Source organism: Hypanus sabinus, unplaced genomic scaffold, assembly GCF_030144855.1.
Source record: "Hypanus sabinus isolate sHypSab1 unplaced genomic scaffold, sHypSab1.hap1 scaffold_385, whole genome shotgun sequence".
Lineage (NCBI taxonomy): Eukaryota > Metazoa > Chordata > Chondrichthyes > Myliobatiformes > Dasyatidae > Hypanus > Hypanus sabinus.
The window spans coordinates 254,480-272,330 of record NW_026781275.1 but is presented as its reverse complement, the minus strand read 5'-3'; the positions used below and the strand labels follow the sequence as shown (position 1 = coordinate 272,330).

The 17,851-nt window shown below is 48.9% G+C and overlaps 1 protein-coding gene across 5 annotated transcripts in view; it reads left to right on the top strand.

Annotated features, from left to right (window-relative positions):
• The window catches only part of LOC132388710 (ribonuclease inhibitor-like), a 104,959-nt gene that overhangs the window by 78,262 nt on the left and 8,846 nt on the right, over positions 1–17,851 (top strand). For 2 of the 5 annotated variants that reach the window (XM_059961087.1, XM_059961092.1), the window contains 5 exons: positions 4,597–4,770; positions 6,919–7,089; positions 8,612–8,782; positions 10,323–10,493; positions 12,013–12,183. In XM_059961087.1, the coding sequence (XP_059817070.1) occupies positions 4,597–4,770; positions 6,919–7,089; positions 8,612–8,782; positions 10,323–10,493; positions 12,013–12,183 (858 nt within the window). Of the gene's footprint in view, positions 1–174; positions 198–293; positions 398–2,851; positions 2,964–4,339; positions 4,427–4,596; positions 4,771–6,918; positions 7,090–8,611; positions 8,783–10,322; positions 10,494–12,012; positions 12,184–13,726; positions 14,922–17,851 lie in introns of those variants that run through there. The other 3 variants (XM_059961091.1, XM_059961089.1, XM_059961090.1) reach the window with 3 other exon arrangements.

Here is a 17,851-nt window from a genome sequence, read left to right as displayed (position 1 = left end):
GGTCTTCCCCGGGATTGAGCTGCTGGAACCTGCATGCTGAGTTATTGATCTCTTTGTGCAGCCTAAATGTAATATTCCCCTGAACCTCGTGTTAAAATCCATTCGCCGTCCCTCGCAGTGAGAACGTGGATGTTCAGTCCCAGTCAATTCAGATCTGTGTTTTATTTATTACAGGAGGAGTTGTGTCAGGACAGGAGGTAGGACAGACCCTTTACTGAAACTCTGCACCGTTTGGTAAAAACATCTCAGGTAATAGTTCCGGTGACTTTATAACCCACTGTTTGATTTTACAGGGTTAGTGAGGAAGCTCCGACATTGTCTGTAACAGAAGGTGCCGTAACCATCGGAGAATTCAGGGACACAATATTGAGAGGGATGTTTGATGCCATGAAGCAAGGTAGAGTTTGCATCAATTCCTGTGTTCTGGTTTGTTATAAAAGTGAAGTTACATGGACTGAAGTGTTAGTTGTTAAAGGGATCCTGTAGGTAGTGGTACTTGTGCATATGACGATCAACTGGAGTGAGACTCAGACTGTCTGAGCTGATGAGGAATTCCAGTAACCTGCGTTTATTTTAGACAAGCAACAACAACTCTGTGTCCCTCTCCCCACTTCACCCCTCCACCCTCTCTCCTATCCCCCCTCACTCTCCCCCTCTCAATAGGTACATTTAATATCATTGAAATGTATAGAATATACATCCTCAAATTCTTTTTCTTCGCAAACATCCACGAAAACAGAGGAGTGCCCCAAAATATGAATGGTAGTTAAATGTTAGAACCCCCCCCCCCACACATAAGCAGCAGCCAAACAATGAACCACCCTCCCCCCACCAGCAAAAAAGCTTTGGCACCCCTCCCCCACCGAGCATGCAGGAAAGCATCAATCACGTCGCAGACTTTCGGTACCTGGAAGAATTCTCCTTCACCCGGTATTCAACATGCCACAGGCTCTCTCTCTCTCCCTAATGAGGGAAAATGAGGCGTCCCTGTTTCACAGCGAGAGGGGAGGCATAACAAAACAACTGGCTGGTTCATGGGGTTGGAAATATAATGCGTCGCTTTTTCCGAGCTCTGTGCCCAAAGAACACAGGTCTCTGGACACTCAGCCGGCTGCGTGTGACCTTCCGTCTCTGATGATGCATGAGGCAGCAGCACCGGCCCCGTTCAGTCTGCTCCAGAACAGACTGTGGAGATCATCGGCAGCCCTGAAACCAGGGCCAGGGAAATCCGGCACCCAGAAGGCGTGCTCGTCTCCCAGGCCACATCCTCAGCTTATCGAAAAGTGGCTGGTCCTGAGGCTCAGAGAGCGAGTCCCATTTCCATGAACAACCGGTCAGCATGTAACTCCAGGTGTCCTTTACCCTCTCCCTCTCCTCACCCTCTCCCTCTCGCACTCTCCCTCTCCTCGCCCTCTCCCTCTCCTCCCTCTCTCTCGCACTCTCCCTCTCCCGCCCTCTCCCTCTCCCTCTCCTCGCCCTCTCCCTCTCCTCGCACTCTCCCTCTCCTCGCCCTCTCCCTCTCCTCGCCCTCTCCCGCCCTCTCCCTCTCCCTCTCCCTCTCCTCGCCCTCTCCCTCTCCTCGCCCTCTCCCTCTCCCGCACTCTCCCTCTCCTCACCCTCTCCCTCTCGCACTCTCCCTCTCCTCGCCCTCTCCCTCTCCTCTCCCTCTCTCTCGCACTCTCCCTCTCCCGCCCTCTCCCTCTCCCTCTCCTCGCCCTCTCCCTCTCCTCGCACTCTCCCTCTCCTCGCCCTCTCCCTCTCCTCGCCCTCTCCCTCTCCTCGCCCTCTCCCTCTCCCTCTCCTCGCCCTCTCCCTCTCCCGCACTCTCCCTCTCCTCGCCCTCTCCCTCTCCCGCACTCTCCCTCTCCTCGCCCTCTCCCTCTCCTCGCCCTCTCCCTCTCCTCGCCCTCTCCCTCTCCTCGCCCTCTCCCTCTCCCTCTCCTCGCCCTCTCTCTCTCGCACTCTCCCTCTCCCTCCTGCACTCTCCCTCTCCCGCACTCTCCCTCTCCCTCTCCTCACCCTCTCCCTCTCGCACTCTCCCTCTCCCTCTCCTCTGCCTCTCCTCGCACTCTCCCTCTCCCTCTCCTCGCCCTCTCCCTCTCCTCACCCTCTCCCTCTCCCGCACTCTCCCTCTCCCTCTCCTCACCCTCTCCCTCTCCCTCTCTCTCGCACTCTCCCTCTCCTCGCCCTCTCTCTCCCGCACTCTCCCTCTCCCTCTCCTCGCCCTCTCTCTCCCGCACTCTCCCTCTCCCTCTCCTCGCCCTCTCCCTCCTTGCACTCACCCTCTCCCTCTCCTCGCACTCTCCCTCTCCCTCTCCTCTGCCTCTCCTCGCACTCCCTCTCCTCGCCCTCTCCCTCTCCTCGCACTCACCCTCTCCCTCTCCCTCTCCGCCCCTCAACCTCCCTCTCCTCCCCCCTTGCCTTCTCCGTCTCCCTCTCCCTCTCCTCACCCTTTCCCTCTCCTCGCCCTCTCCCTCTCCCTCTCCTCGCACTCTCCCTCTCCTCGCCCTCTCCCTCTCCTTGCACTTACCCTCTCCCTCTCCCTCTCCTCGCACTCTCCCTCTCCCTCCTCGCACTCGCCCTCTCCCTCTCCCTCTTCTCACCCTCTCACTCTCCTCGCCCTCTCCCTCTCTGCCCCTCAACCTCCCTCTCCTCCCCCCTTGCCTTCTCCCTCTCCCTCTCCCCCACCCCCGTCACACTCTCCCTCCTCAGTTGTTGTCTGACCTGGCGAGGATTTCCTGCACCCTGTGTCCTGGGAGAACCCTGTCCACATCCCCACACCCGACCTCCCCCTCCCCACGACCTCCCTCCAATCCTCAGGATCTCTCTAATTCTCTGCTTCTCCCTCCAGTCTGCGAGACCCTGGATGTGGAATCGGCCAGTACGTGCCTCAAAGGGTCTGAGGATCTGAATGGTGTGAGAGGGACCGGGACCCAGAAGAGTCTCCCTGACACCGGGGACAGGTTAAGACCAGCAGACATTCATTTATCGGCTTGATTTGTGTTCTGGGATCGAAGGGGTTCACATCGGGAAGACATCACAGGGAGTTGGAGGTGGTGGGGAATCTGGGCTGGAGGGTGGGAGTATTCACAGAACCTGCACCCTCTCTGTTGGATGGGGCAGTATCACGGCAGTTAGTACTGCTGCCTCTCAGCCCCCATGACCAGACTTCAATCCCAGCCTCTGTTGTCTGTGTGGAGTTTGCACGCTCCCCCTGTGACTGTGGGTTTCCCCGGGTGATCCAGTTTTCTGCCTCATTCCAGAAACCTGCAGGTCGAGGGGGTAACTGGTGGCTGTCAGTTCCCACTGGTGTAGGTTAGTGGTAAAAAGAATGGGAGTGTGCGACAGAATAAGTGACGGGTACAGGGAAGAGGGGAGAGGGGGTATCGGGCTGATGGGATTGATCCCCTGAGAGTAAATATAAACACCCAGATGGGAGTGTGAGAGAGAATAAGTGACAGGGGTACAGGGAAGTGGGGAGAGGGGGTATCGGGCTGATGGGATTGCTCCCCTGAGAGTAGATATAAACACCCAGATGGGAGTGTGAGAGAGAATAAGTGACAGGGGTACAGGGAAGTGGGGAGAGGGGGTATCGGGCTGATGGGATTGATCCCCTGAGAGTAGATATAAACACCCAGATGGGAGTGTGAGAGAGAATAAGTGACAGGGGTACAGGGAAGTGGGGAGACGGGGTATCGGGCTGATGGGATTGCTCCCCTGAGAGTAGATATAAACACCCAGATGGGAGTGTGAGAGAGAATAAGTGACAGGGGTACAGGGAAGTGGGGAGAGGGGGTATCGGGCTGATGGGATTGCTCCCCTGAGAGTAGATATAAAGACCCAGATGGGAGTGTGAGAGAGAATAAGTGACAGGGGTACAGGGAAGTGGGGAGAGGGGGTATCGGGCTGATGGGATTGATCCCCTGAGAGTAGATATAAACACCCAGATGGGAGTGTGAGAGAGAATAAGTGACGGGTACAGGGAAGTGGGGAGAGGGGGTATCGGGCTGATGGGATTGATCCCCTGAGAGTAGATATAAACACCCAGATGGGAGTGTGAGAGAGAATAAGTGACAGGGGTACAGGGAAGTGGGGAGAGGGGGTATCGGGCTGATGGGATTGATCCCCTGAGAGTAGATATAAACACCCAGATGGGAGTGTGAGAGAGAATAAGTGACAGGGGTACAGGGAAGTGGGGAGAGGGGGTATCGGGCTGGTGGGATTGATCCCCTGAGAGTAGATATAAACACCCAGATGGGAGTGTGAGAGAGAAAACGTTACAGAGAGAGAAATTACTTCAGGGCCACTTTGGTAACAGTGTTTCTCGCTCTGTGTTTAGTGAGGAGTACAATAAACGTGGAGATTCAGGAATTAAACTGTTGTCTGAGGCTCTGAGGGACCCGGAGTGTAAAATACAGAAACTGGGGTAAGTACCAGACTGTGAGTCTGTTGATGTTTGTGTGGGTAAAGTTCCAATAATGCCCCAGTTCTGTCCTGATGAATCCCTGTGTCACTGTTCAAACCGTTGATGGTGACCTGTGGAGACTGACACTGAACCTGTTTGTTTCTCTCTTCTGTTTCCTCTCCGTCCATCAGGTTGACAGCTGATCGTTTCACATCTGAGTTTGAGCACTTCATCTCCGATCTCAGTACAAACCGCTCACTGAGAGAGGTGGAGCTGGACCTAAGTTACAGTGAACTGGGAGATTGGGGAATGAAACTGTTGTCTGAGGCTCTGAGGAACCTGGAGTGTAAAATACAGAAACTGGGGTAAGTACCAGACTGGTAGTCTGTTGATGTTTGTGTGGGTAAAGTTCCAATAATGTCCCAGTTCTGTTCTGATGAACCCCTGCGTCACTGTTCAAACCGTTGATGGTTACCTGTGGAGATTTACATCAATTGTCTACGCTGCTGCACAACCCAAATAACAAGCCCTGACCTCGGGCACCATCTGCCCTGCAAGGGTCGGAGTGTTTTCAATGTAGCCTGTCCACCTCAGGTCACAGTGTGTATCTGGGGAGTGGGTCTGAGGTGGAATCAGCTCACACTGCACGGGTCCCTGGGTCTTATCACTAGCCAGTCTTTGTCATGACCTCTTTCATTAAACAGGGTGAGTAAGCCAGACATGCTCCCGGGATCCTGTATTTCATTCCCCATTTGTCCCCCAGGTTTTAATCCTTGATCAAGGTTTTGCATTTATTACGTCTGGTCTTTTTCTGGACCATTTTTACGGTTTGTCACGTCACAAGTCCCTTCCCATGGCCGCACTTCGTCCCCCAATTTCTTATGTAAAAAACACTTAAAACACATAAATCCCTCTCTTTATCATGAAACAATTCATTCTTTTTGCCAAGTGAAGTTCCTGTACCTTTTTTTAAATCACACAACAGATCTTGTCCCATGTTTTTGTCTTTTTACCAGGCACGATGTCTGCTGCTCAGTTCTGTTGATTCTTACCTGCCTTTGTTACCCGATACCTGCGCACAGTATCTACTGTTCAATTTTCCTGGTTCGTTTACCCGACTTTAATTCTTAGACAACTTCAAATTTTACCCGACCCGTGCCACCAATCCAATTGTATCCAATTATCCTTTCTTTTTTCTTTACCAGACATGGTATCAGATGTCCAATTTTCAAATAATTGTCCTACCTTATATGAGTCTCTCAGCAGATTGGATCTGGGTCCCCTCAAGGTTCTGTGCTGAGGTCCGAGCGAGGGGCAGAGACTCACACCTGTATCGCAGGGTGCGACAAAGACAATTCGTCTTTGCAGGTCCGATCAGTCCCGGCAGATAGGATTTTTGGTCTGTCACTTACTCAGCCCGCCTCCGTGTCACAGTCCCTATGTTGGTACCCTGCTCGCAGCGCCAAATGTGGAAGTCGTATCTGGATAAAGTCGCTCAGAGACCGTATGAGTACAAACTCTTTATTTAAAGCACCCGGGGCTTACTCAGTTAGTCACAAACTGTGACTGTTCCTGCCTAATCCACCAACTAACTCACAATTCCCTTTACAGAATGAATATAGTCGTTCAAATAACACACACACACACACACACACACACACACACAGACTCACACACAGACTCTCACACACACACACACACACACACACACACAGACACACACTCACACACACACACCCGCCCCCCCCCCCAAGCTGGAGTCACAGTATTGCTTGACAGTACTGAGAGACAAATTACAAAATAGGCATAATGACCTGATACACAAAACAGACTGGAGTTGCCCTATCTCTATGCATGACTGCACAAGGAGATCAGCATCCTGAAACCCTACCATCAAAAAGAAATATTGCTCAGCATTGAATAACAAAATTAGCACATCTGTTGATCATCAGCGATTTCTTTCAGAAAAGCAGGCTGCCATTGTTTAACGTTTTAACCTTTTACATACTTTATCAAGTGGAGTCCCCTCCGAGGTTGACTCTGTGGCCACAGAATATTTGGACAGACGGAGAGGGAGTTGTGCTGTCGTGTGATAACATGTCCAGAGGATGAGCTCTGGGACTAACATGAGGAACACAGGGATGTGCCGGGTGTTTCTGTGGAGTCGGGACAAGGGGAGGGGAAGCTGGGAGTGTGGAAGGTTACACTGTCTCCCTGTGATTCAGTATCGAGCACAAGGTCCAGAGTGGTGGTGTACTGTGGAGTGGGGCTGGGATGTAGAGGGTGAACACAAATATACAATGTCCCCGGGGTTCTGCCATTTGTCCTGGGGAGATTTGAGTATTTCCAGTTCGGAAGGTGTAGTGATGTTTATACTCACTGGTGTCTGATGCTGGAGATTGGTGTTATCAGTAACTGTGGGGTTAATAAACACTGAACATTACTGTGGGTATTGGTGAAAGTGGGATTAATAAACCCTGGGATTAAGCTTCTCATCTCTCTCTGATCCACAGTCTAGATTTTGTCAGTCTCACAGCTGCTGGTGTTGTGGATCTCACCTCCGCTCTCAGTACAAACCGTTCACTGGCGGAGCTGGACCTGGGTGGTAATAAACTGAGAGATTCAGGAATGAAACTGGTGTCTGAGGCTCTGAGGAACCCTGGGTGTAAAATACAGAAACTGGGGTAAGTACCAGACTGTGAGACATTGGGACAGATCATCACTCCATCGATCTCCACAGACTGAGTAACAGGCCCTCACCTCGGGCTCCATCAGGTCCACTCACAAGTTCAGTGTTAAAGTTTATTGTCAGGGGCAAATCTAAACAGGGTGTAAATGTTGTGAAAACTAGCTTTGTGCAACAACAGTACAGATCATTAGGAGCATGTCTGACATTAATTACACAAATTAAATTAACATTAATTACACAGTAAACAAATAATTTGACAGAATCTATTCTGAGACGGGGAGAAAAGTCTGTGAGAAGGTTTGTGTGTTTTTCCGTGAGTAATTGAGTTTCCTCCTTGTATTTCAGTTTCCTCCCAAGTACAGAGACATACAAGATATTAGGTGAACTGGTCTTTCCAAATTGTCCTGTGATTAGGTCTATTTCATGTGGTATCTCTAAATAAATGAAGTAGATATAATTAGCATCTTTCAGGTCAGTTCAATAACCGATGTAGTGTGAATAGTCTGTTGTTGAACTTTGGGATGTACGTTCTCGGGCTCCTGTACCTCCTGTCTGATGACAGCATGGACAGATGGTGTGGGTTCCTGATGACAGATGCCACCTTCCTGAGACATTGCCGATTGCAAATGTACTCGATGGTGGGGAGAGTTGTACGTGATGTGGAACTGTCTGTAGTGTCTTGTGTTCCTCGACATTGAAGTTTCTAATCAGACCGTGATGCAACCAGTCGGAATGCTTCTCTATGTACCTCTGTGGAGGTCTGTCACAGTCTGTGGTGACGAATCAATCTCATTAAACTTCTGGGAATGTAGAGAAGCTGGTGTGAGCCATTCATGGTTCCCTCTATGTTCTGGGTCCAGGAGAGATACTCTGAGACGTTGTCACCCAGGAACTTGCTGTTACTCACCCTTTCCACTGCTCACCCCTCACTGAGGACTGGTGCTAGTTTGTCCACAGTCAGTTCCTTGATCTTGTAGTTGTTCATTGTGGAAGGAGAGTTAAATTGCCTTTATTCTGGTTCTCTTGGGGATACGGGCACAACACAAAATTACTGACCAGTTGGACACCAGCAGTCCGACAGAGAGATATGTTTGGGAACACAGACCTGGACAATGTTGGTCTGGGACTAATGTGAGGAACACAGAGATTTGCCGGGGTTTTCTGTGGAGACGGGACAAGGGGAGAGAAAGCTGGGAGTGTGGAAGGTTACACTGCCTCCCTGTGATTCAGTATCGAGCACAAGGTCCAGAGTGGTGGTGTACTGTGGAGTGGGCTGGGATGTAGAGGGTGAACACAAATATACAGTGTCCCCGGGGTTCTGCCATTTGTCCTGGGGAGATTTGAGTGTTTCCAGTTCGGAAGGTGCAGTGATGTTTATACTCACTGGTGTCTGATGCTGGAGATTGGTGTTATCAGTAATTGTGGGGTTAATAAACACTGAACATTACTGTGGGTATTGCTGAAAGTGGGATTAATAAACCCTGGGATTAAATTTCTCATCTCTCTCTGATCCACAGTCTAGGTTCTGTCAGTCTCACAGCTGCTGGTGTTGAGGATCTCGCATCTGCTCTCAGTACAAACCGTTCACTGACGGAGCTGGACCTGGGTGGTAATAAACTGGGGGATTCAGGAGTGAAACTGGTGTTTGAGGCTCTGAGGAACCCTGGGTGTAAAATACAGAAACTTGAGTAAGTACCAGACTGTGAGACATTGGGTCAGATCATCACTCCATCGATCTCCACAGACTGAGTAACAGGCCCTCACCTCAGGCTCCATCAGGTTCACTCACAACTTCAGTGTTAAAGTTTATTGTCAGGGGCAAATCTAACCAGGGTGTAAATGTTGTGAAAACTAGCTTTGTGCAACAACAGTACAGATCATTAGGAGCATGTCTGACATTAATTACACAAATTAAATTAACATTAATTACACAGTAAACAAATAATTTGACAGAATCTATTCTGAGACGGGGAGAAAAGTCTGTGAGAAGGTTTGTGTGTTTTTCCGTGAGTAATTGAGTTTCCTCCTTGTATTTCAGTTTCCTCCCAAGTACAGAGACATACAAGATATTAGGTGAACTGGTCTTTCCAAATGTCCTGTGATTAGGTCTATTTCATGTGGTATCTCTAAATAAATGAAGTAGATATAATTAGCATCTTTCAGGTCAGTTCAATAACCGATGTAGTGTGGATAGTCTGTTGTTGAACTTTGGGATGTACGTTCTCGGGCTCCTGTACCTCCTGTCTGATGACAGCATGGACAGATGGTGTGGGTTCCTGATGACAGATGCCACCTTCCTGAGACATTGCCGATTGCAAATGTCCTCGATGGTGGGGAGAGTTGTACGTGATGTGGAACTGTCTGTAGTGTCTTGTGTTCCTCCACATTGAAGTTTCTAATCAGACCGTGATGCAACAGTCGGAATGCTTCTCTATGTACCTCTGTGGAGGTCTGTCACAGTCTGTGATGACGAATCAATCTCATTAAACTTCTGGGAACGGAGAGAAGCTGGTGTGAGCCGTTCATGGTTCCCTCTATGTTCTGGGTCCAGGAGAGATTCTCTGAGATGTTGTCACCCAGGAACTTGCTGTTACTCACCCTTTCCACCGCTCACCCCTCACTGAGGACTGGTGTAGTTCGTCTGATTTCCCCTTCCGCAAGTCCACAGTCAGTTCCTTGATCTTGTAGTTGTTCATTGTGGAAGGAGAGTTAAATTGCCTTTGTTCTGGTTCTCTTGGGGATACGGGCACAACACAAAATTACTGACCAGTTGGACACCAGCAGTCCCACAGAGAGATATGTTTGGGAACACAGACCTGGACAATGTTGGTCTGGGACTAATGTGAGGAACACAGGGATGTGCCGGGGTTTTCTGTGGAGACGGGACAAGGGGAGGGGAAGCTGGGAGTGTGGAAGGTTACACTGCCTCCCTGTGATTCAGTATCGAGCACAAGGTCCAGAGTGGTGGTGTACTGTGGAGTGGGCTGGGATGTAGAGGGTGAACACAAATATACAATGTCCCCTGGGTTCTGCCATTTGTCCTATGGAGATTTGAGTGTTTCCAGTTTGGAAGGTGCAGTGATGTTTATACTCACTGGCGTCTGATGCTGGAGATTGGTGTTATCAGTAATTGTGGGGTTAATAAACACTGAACATTACTGTGGGTACTGGTGAAAGTGGGATTAATAAATCCTGGGATTAAACTTCTCATCTCTCTCTGATCCACAGTCTAGGTTCTGTCGGTCTCACAGCTGCTGGTGTTCCGGTTCTCTCCTCTGCTCTCAGTACAAACTGCTCACTGACAGAGCTGGACCTGGTTTATAATGAACTGGGAGATTCAGGAGTGAAACTGGTGTCTGAGGCTCTGAGAAACCCTGGGTGTAAGATACAGAAACTGTGGTAAGTACCAGACTGTGAGACATTGGGACAGATCATCACTCCATCGATCTCCACAGACTGAGTAACAGGCCCTCACCTCGGGCTCCATCAGGTCCACTCACAAGTTCAGTGTTAAAGTTTATTGTCAGGGGCAAATATAACCAGGGCGTAAATGTTGTGAAAACTAGCTTTGTGCAACAACAGTTCAGATCATTAGAAGCATGTCAGACATTAATTACACAGTAAACAAACAATTTGACAGAATCTATTCTGAGACGGGGAGAAAAGTCTGTGAGAAGGTTTGTGTGTTTTTCCGTGAGTAATTGAGTTTCCTCCTTGTATTCCAGTTTCCTCCCAAGTACAGAGACATACAAGATATTAGGTGAACTGGTCTTTCCAAATTGTCCTGTGATTAGGTCTATTTCATGTGGTATCTCTAAATAGATGAAGTAGATATAATTAGCATCTTTCAGGTCAGTTCAATAACCGATGTAGTGTGAATAGTCTGTTGTTGAACTTTGGGATGTACGTTCTCGGGCTCCTGTACCTCCTGTCTGATGACAGCATGGACAGATGGTGTGGGTTCCTGATGACAGATGCCACCTTCCTGAGGCATTGCCGATTGCAAATGTACTCGATGGTGGGGAGAGTTGTACGTGATGTGGAACTGTCTGTAGTGTCTTGTGTTCCTCGACATTGAAGTTTCTAATCAGACCGTGATGCAACAGTCGGAATGCTTCTCTATGTACCTCTGTGGAGGTCTGTCACAGTCTGTGATGACGAATCAATCTCATTAATCTTCTGGGAACGTAGAGAAGCTGGTGTGAGACGTTCATGGTTCCCTCAATGTTCTGGGTCCAGGAGAGATTCTCTGAGATGTTGTCACCCAGGAACTTGCTGTTACTCACCCTTTCCACCGCTCACCCCTCACTGAGGACTGGTGCCAGTTTGTCTGATTTCCCCTTCCACAAGTCCACAGTCAGTTCCTTGATCTTGTAGTTGTTCATTGTGGAAGGAGAGTTAAATTGCCTTTATTCTGGTTCTCTTGGGGATACGGGCACAACACAAAATTACTGACCAGTTGGACACCAGCAGTCCCATAGAGAGATATGTTTGGGAACACAGACCTGGACAATGTTGGTCTGGGACTAATGTGAGGAACACAGGGATGTGCTGGGGTTTTCTGTGGAGTTGGGACAAGGGGAGGGAAAGCTGGGAGTGTGGAAGGTTACACTGTCTCCCTGTGATTCAGTATCGAGCACAAGGTCCAGAGTGGTGGTGTACTGTGGAGTGGGGCTGGGATGTAGAGGGTGAACACAAATATACAGTGTCCCCGGGGTTCTGCCATTTGTCCTGGGGAGATTTGAGTGTTTCCAGTTCGGAAGGTGCAGTGATGTTTATACTCACTGGTGTCTGATGCTGGAGATTGGTGTTATCAGTAATTGTGGGGTTAATAAACACTGAACATTACTGTGGGTCTTGCTGAAAGTGGGATTAATAAACCCTGGGATTAAATTTCTCATCTCTCTCTGATCCACAGTCTACGGTCAGTCGGTCTCACAGCTGCTGGAGTTGTGGATTTCACCTATGCTCTCAGTACAAACCCCTCACTGACTGAGTTGGACCTACGTGATAATGAACTGGGAGATTCAGGAGTGAAACTGGTGTTTGAGGCTGTGAGAAACCCTGGGTGTAAAATACAGAATCTGTGGTAAGTACCAAACTGTGAGACATTGGGACAGATCATCACTCCATCGATCTCCACAGACTGAGTAACAGGTCCTCACCTCGGGCTCTATCAGGTCCACTCACAACTTCAGTGTTAAAGTTTATTGTCAGGGGCAAATCTAACCAGGGTGTAAATGTTGTGAAAACTAGCTTTGTGCAACAACAGTACAGATCATTAGGAGCATGTCTGACATTAATTACACAAATTAAATTAACATTAATTACACAGTAAACAAATAATTTGACAGAATCTATTCTGAGACGGGGAGAAAAGTCTGTGAGAAGGTTTGTGTGTTTTTCCGTGAGTAATTGAGTTTCCTCCTTGTATTCCAGTTTCCTCCCAAGTACAGAGACATACAAGGTATTAGGTGAACTGGTCTTTCCAAATTGTCCTGTGATTAGGTCTATTTCATGTGGTATCTCTAAATAGATGAAGTAGATATAATTAGCATCTTTCAGGTCAGTTCAATAACCGATGTAGTGTGGATAGTCTGTTGTTGAACTTTGGGATGTACGTTCTCGGGCTCCTGTACCTCCTGTCTGATGACAGCATGGACAGATGGTGTGGGTTCCTGATGACAGATGCCACCTTCCTGAGACATTGCCGATTGCACATGTCCTCGATGGTGGGGAGAGTTGTACGTGATGTGGAACTGTCTGTAGTGTCTTGTGTTCCTCAACATTGAAGTTTCTAATCAGACCGTGATGCAACCAGTCGGAATGCTTCTCTATGTACATCTGTGGAGGTCTGTCATAGTCTGTGATGACGAATCAATCTCATTAATCTTCTGGGAACGTAGAGAAGCTGGTGTGAGCCGTTCATATTTGCCTCAATGTTCTGGGTCCAGGAGAGATTCTCTGAGATGTTGTCACCCAGGAACTTGCTGTTACTCACCCTTTCCACTGCTCACCCCTCACTGAGGACTGGTGCCAGTTTGTCTGATTTCCCCTTCCACAAGTCCACAGTCAGTTCCTTGATCTTGTAATTGTTCATTGTGGAAGGAGAGTTAAATTGCCTTTATTCTGGTTCTCTTGGGGATACGGGCACAACACAAAATTACTGACCAGTTGGACACCAGCAGTCCCATAGAGAGATATGTCTGGGAACACAGACTTGGACAATGTTGGTCTGGGACTAATGTGAGGAACACGGAGATTTGCCGGGGTTTTCTGTGGAGACGGGACAAGGGGAGGGAAAGCTGGGAGTGTGGAAGGTTACACTGCCTCCCTGTGATTCAGGATAGAGCACAAGGTCCAGAGTGGTGGTGTACTGTGGAGTGGGGTGGGATGTAGAGGGTGAACACAAATATACAATGTCCCCTGGGTTCTGCCATTTGTCCTGGGGAGATTTGAGTGTTTCCAGTTCGGAAGGTGCAGTGATGTTTATACTCACTGGTGTCTGATGCTGGAGATTGGTGTTATCTGTAATTGTGGGGTTAATAAACACTGAACATTACTGTGGGTACTGGTGAAAGTGGGATTAATAAACCCTGGGATTAAACTTCTCATCTCTCTCTGATCCACAGTCTACGGTCTGTCGGTCTCACAGCTGCTGGTGTTGGGCATCTCGCATCTGCTCTCAGTACAAACTGCTCACTGACTGAGCTGGACCTGGCTAATAATGAACTGGGAGATTCAGGAGTGAAACTGGTGTCTGAGGCTCTGAGGAACCCGGGGTGTAAAATACAGAAACTGGGGTAAGTACCAGACTGTGAGACATTGGGACAGATCATCACTCCATCGATCTCCACAGACTGAGTAACAGGTCCTCACCTCGGGCTCCATCAGGTCCACTCACAACTTCAGTGTTAAAGTTTATTGTCAGGGGCAAATCTAAACAGGGTGTAAATGTTGTGAAAACTAGCTTTGTGCAACAACAGCATAGATCATTAGGAGCATGTCAGACATTAATTACACAAGTTAAATTAACATTAATTACACAGTAAACAAATAATTTGACAGAATCTATTCTGAGACGGGGAGAAAAGTCTGTGAGGTTTGTGTGTTTTTCCTTGAGTAATTGAGTTTCCTCCTTGTATTCCAGTTTCCTCCCAAGTACAGAGACATACAAGGTATTAGGTGAACTGGTCTTTCCAAATTTTCCTGTGATTAGGTCTATTTCATGTGGTATCTCTAAATAAATGAAGTAGATATAATTAGCATCTTTCAGGTCAGTTCAATAACCGATGTAGTGTGAATAGTCTGTTGTTGAACTTTGGGATGTACGTTCTCGGGCTCCTGTACCTCCTGTCTGATGACAGCATGGACAGATGGTGTGGGTTCCTGATGACAGATGCCACCTTCCTGAGGCATTGCCGATTGCAAATGTCCTCGATGGTGGGGAGAGTTGTACGTGATGTGGAACTGTCTGTAGTGTCTTGTGTTCCTCGACATTGAAGTTTCTAATCAGACCGTGATGCAACCAGTCGGAATGCTTCTCTATGTACATCTGTGGAGGTCTGTCACAGTCTGTGGTGACGAATCAATCTCATTAAACTTCTGGGAACGTAGAGAAGCTGGTGTGAGCCGTTCATATTTCCCTCAATGTTCTGGGTCCAGGAGAGATTCTCTGAGACATTGTCACCCAGGAACTTGCTGTTACTCACCCTTTCCACCGCTCACCCCTCACTGAGGACTGGTGCCAGTTTGTCTGATTTCCCCTTCCACAAGTCCACAGTCAGTTCCTTGATCTTGTAGTTGTTCATTGTGGAAGGAGAGTTAAATTGCCTTTATTCTGGTTCTCTTGGGGATATGGGCACAACACAAAATTACTGACCAGTTGGACACCAGCAGTCCCATAGAGAGATATGTTTGGGAACACAGACCTGGACAATGTTGGTCTGGGACTAATGTGAGGAACACGGAGATTTGCCGGGGTTTTCTGTGGAGTTGGGACAAGGGGAGGGGAAGCTGGGAGTGTGGAAGGTTACACTGCCTCCCTGTGATTCAGTATAGAGCACAAGGTCCAGAGTGGTGGTGTACTGTGGAGTGGGGCTGGGATGTAGAGGGTGAACACAAATATACAATGTCCCCGGGGTTCTGCCATTTGTCCTGGGGAGATTTGAGTGTTTCCAGTTCGGAAGGTGCAGTGATGTTTATACTCACTGGTGTCTGATGCTGGAGATTGGTGTTATCAGTAATTCTGGGTTAATAAACACTGAACATTACTGTGGGTACTGGTGAAAGTGGGATTAATAAACCCTGGGATTAAATTTCTCATCTCTCTGATCCACAGTCTACGGACTGTTGATCTCACCTCCGCCCTCAGTAGAAACCGTTCACTGACAGAGCTGGATCTGGTTATTAATGAACTGGGAGATTCAGGAATGAAACTCTTGTCTAAGGCTCTGAGGAGGCGGGAGTGTAAAATACAGAAACTGGGGTAAGTACCAGACTGCAAACGAGAAAATCTGCAGATGCTGGAAATCTTAGCAACATGCTCAAAATGCTGGAGGATCTCAGCAGGCCAGGCAGCAACTACGGAAAAGAGTAAGCAGTCGACATTTCAGAATGAATCCCTTCGACAGGACTGGGTGAAAAAGCTGAGGAGTAGATTTAAAAGGTGGCGGGAGGGGAGAGAGAAACACAAGGTGACAGGTGAAACCGGGAGTGGGAGGTATGAATGATTGAGCTGGGAAGTTGACGGGTGAAAGAGACAGAAGGACACGGAACAAAGAAAAGGAAGATGGGAGCACCAGGGGGAGGTGATAGGCAGGTAAGGAGAGAAGGTGAGAGAGGGAAAGGGGGATGAGAAATGATAAAAGGGGGGGGCATTACCAGAAGTTTGAGAAATCGATGTTCATGCCATCAGGTTACAGCCCACACAAACGGAAAGTAAGGTGATATTCATGCTGTTATTCCTTCAGCCTGATGGAATGAGCATCGATTTCTCAAACTTCCAGTATTCCCTCCCACCCGCCCCCTTCACCATTCCCCATCCCCTTTTCTCTTTCTGACCTTATCTCCTTGCTCACCCATCGCCTCCCTCTGGTACTCCTCCACCCTTTTCTTTCTTCCACAGCCTTCTGTCCTCCCCTATCAGACTCCCCCTTCTCCAGCCCTGTATCTCATTCACCAATCACTTCCCAGCTCTCCTATCAGACTTCTGTCCTCTCCTATCAGACTCCCCCTTCTCCAGCCCTGTATCTCTTTCACCAATCACTTCCCAGTTCTTCTATCAGACTTCTGTCCTCTCCTATCAGACTCCCCCTTCTCCAGTCCTGTATCTCGTTCACCAATCACTTCCCAGCTCTCCTATTAGACGTCCTCTCCTATCAGACTTCCCCTTCTCCAGTCCTGTATCTCATTCACCAATCACTTCTCAGCTCTCCTATCAGACTTCTGTCCTCTCCTATCAGACTCCCCCTTCTCCAGCCCTGTATCTCGTTCACCAATCACTTCCCAGCTCTCCTATCAGACTCCCCCTTCTCCAGCCCTGTATCTCGTTCACCAATCACTTCCCAGCTCTCCTATCAGACTTCTGTCCTCTCCTATCAGACTCCCCCTTCTCCAGCCCTGTATCTCATTCACCAATCACTTCCCAGCTCTCCTATCAGACCCCCTTCTCCAGCCCTGTATCTCGTTCACCAATCACTTCCCAGCTCTCCTATCAGACTTCTGTCCTCTCCTATCAGACTCCCCCTTCTCCAGTCCTGTATCTCGTTCACCAATCACTTCCCAGCTCTCCTATCAGACTTCTGTTCTCTCCTATCAGACTCCCCCTTCTCCAGTCCTGTATCTCGTTCACCAATCACTTCCCAGCTCCCCTATCAGACTCCCCCTTCTACAGTCCTGTATCTCGTTCACCAATCACTTCCCAGCTCCCCTATCAGACTTCTGTCCTCTCTTATCAGACTCCCCCTTCTCCAGCCCTGTATCTCGTTCACCAGTCACTTCCCAGCTCTCCTATCAGACTTCTGTCCTCTCCTATCAGACTCCCCCTTCTCCAGCCCTGTATCTCGTTCACCAATCACTTCCCAGCTCTCCTATCAGACTTCTGTCCTCTCCTATCAGACTCCCCCTTCTCCAGCCCTGTATCTCGTTCACCAATCACTTCCCAGCTCTCCTATCAGACTTCTGTCCTCTCCTATCAGACTCCCCCTTCTCCAGCCCTGTATCTCGTTCACCAATCACTTCCCAGCTCCCCTATCAGACTTCTGTCCTCTCCTATCAGACTCCCCCTTCTCCAGCCCTGTATCTCGTTCACCAATCACTTCCCAGCTTTCCTATCAGACTCCCCCTTCTCCAGCCCTGTATCTCGTTCACCAATCACTTCCCAGCTCTCCTATCAGACTTCTGTCCTCTCCTATCATACTCCCCCTTCTCCAGCCCTGTATCTCGTTCACCAATCACTTCCCAGCTCTCCTATCAGACTTCTGTCCTCTCCTATCAGACTCCCCCTTCTCCAGCCCTGTATCTCGTTCACCAATCACTTCCCAGCTCCCCTCTCAGACTTCTGTCCTCTCCTATCAGACTCCCCCTTCTCTAGTCCTGTATCTCATTCACCAATCACTTCCCAGCTCTTAACTTCATCCCTCCCACTCCTAGTTTCACCTGTCACCTGGTGTTTATCTCTCCCCTTCCCTTTTAAATCGATCCCTCAGCTATTTTCTCTAATCCTGCAGCAGGGTCTCAACCCAAAATGTTCAACT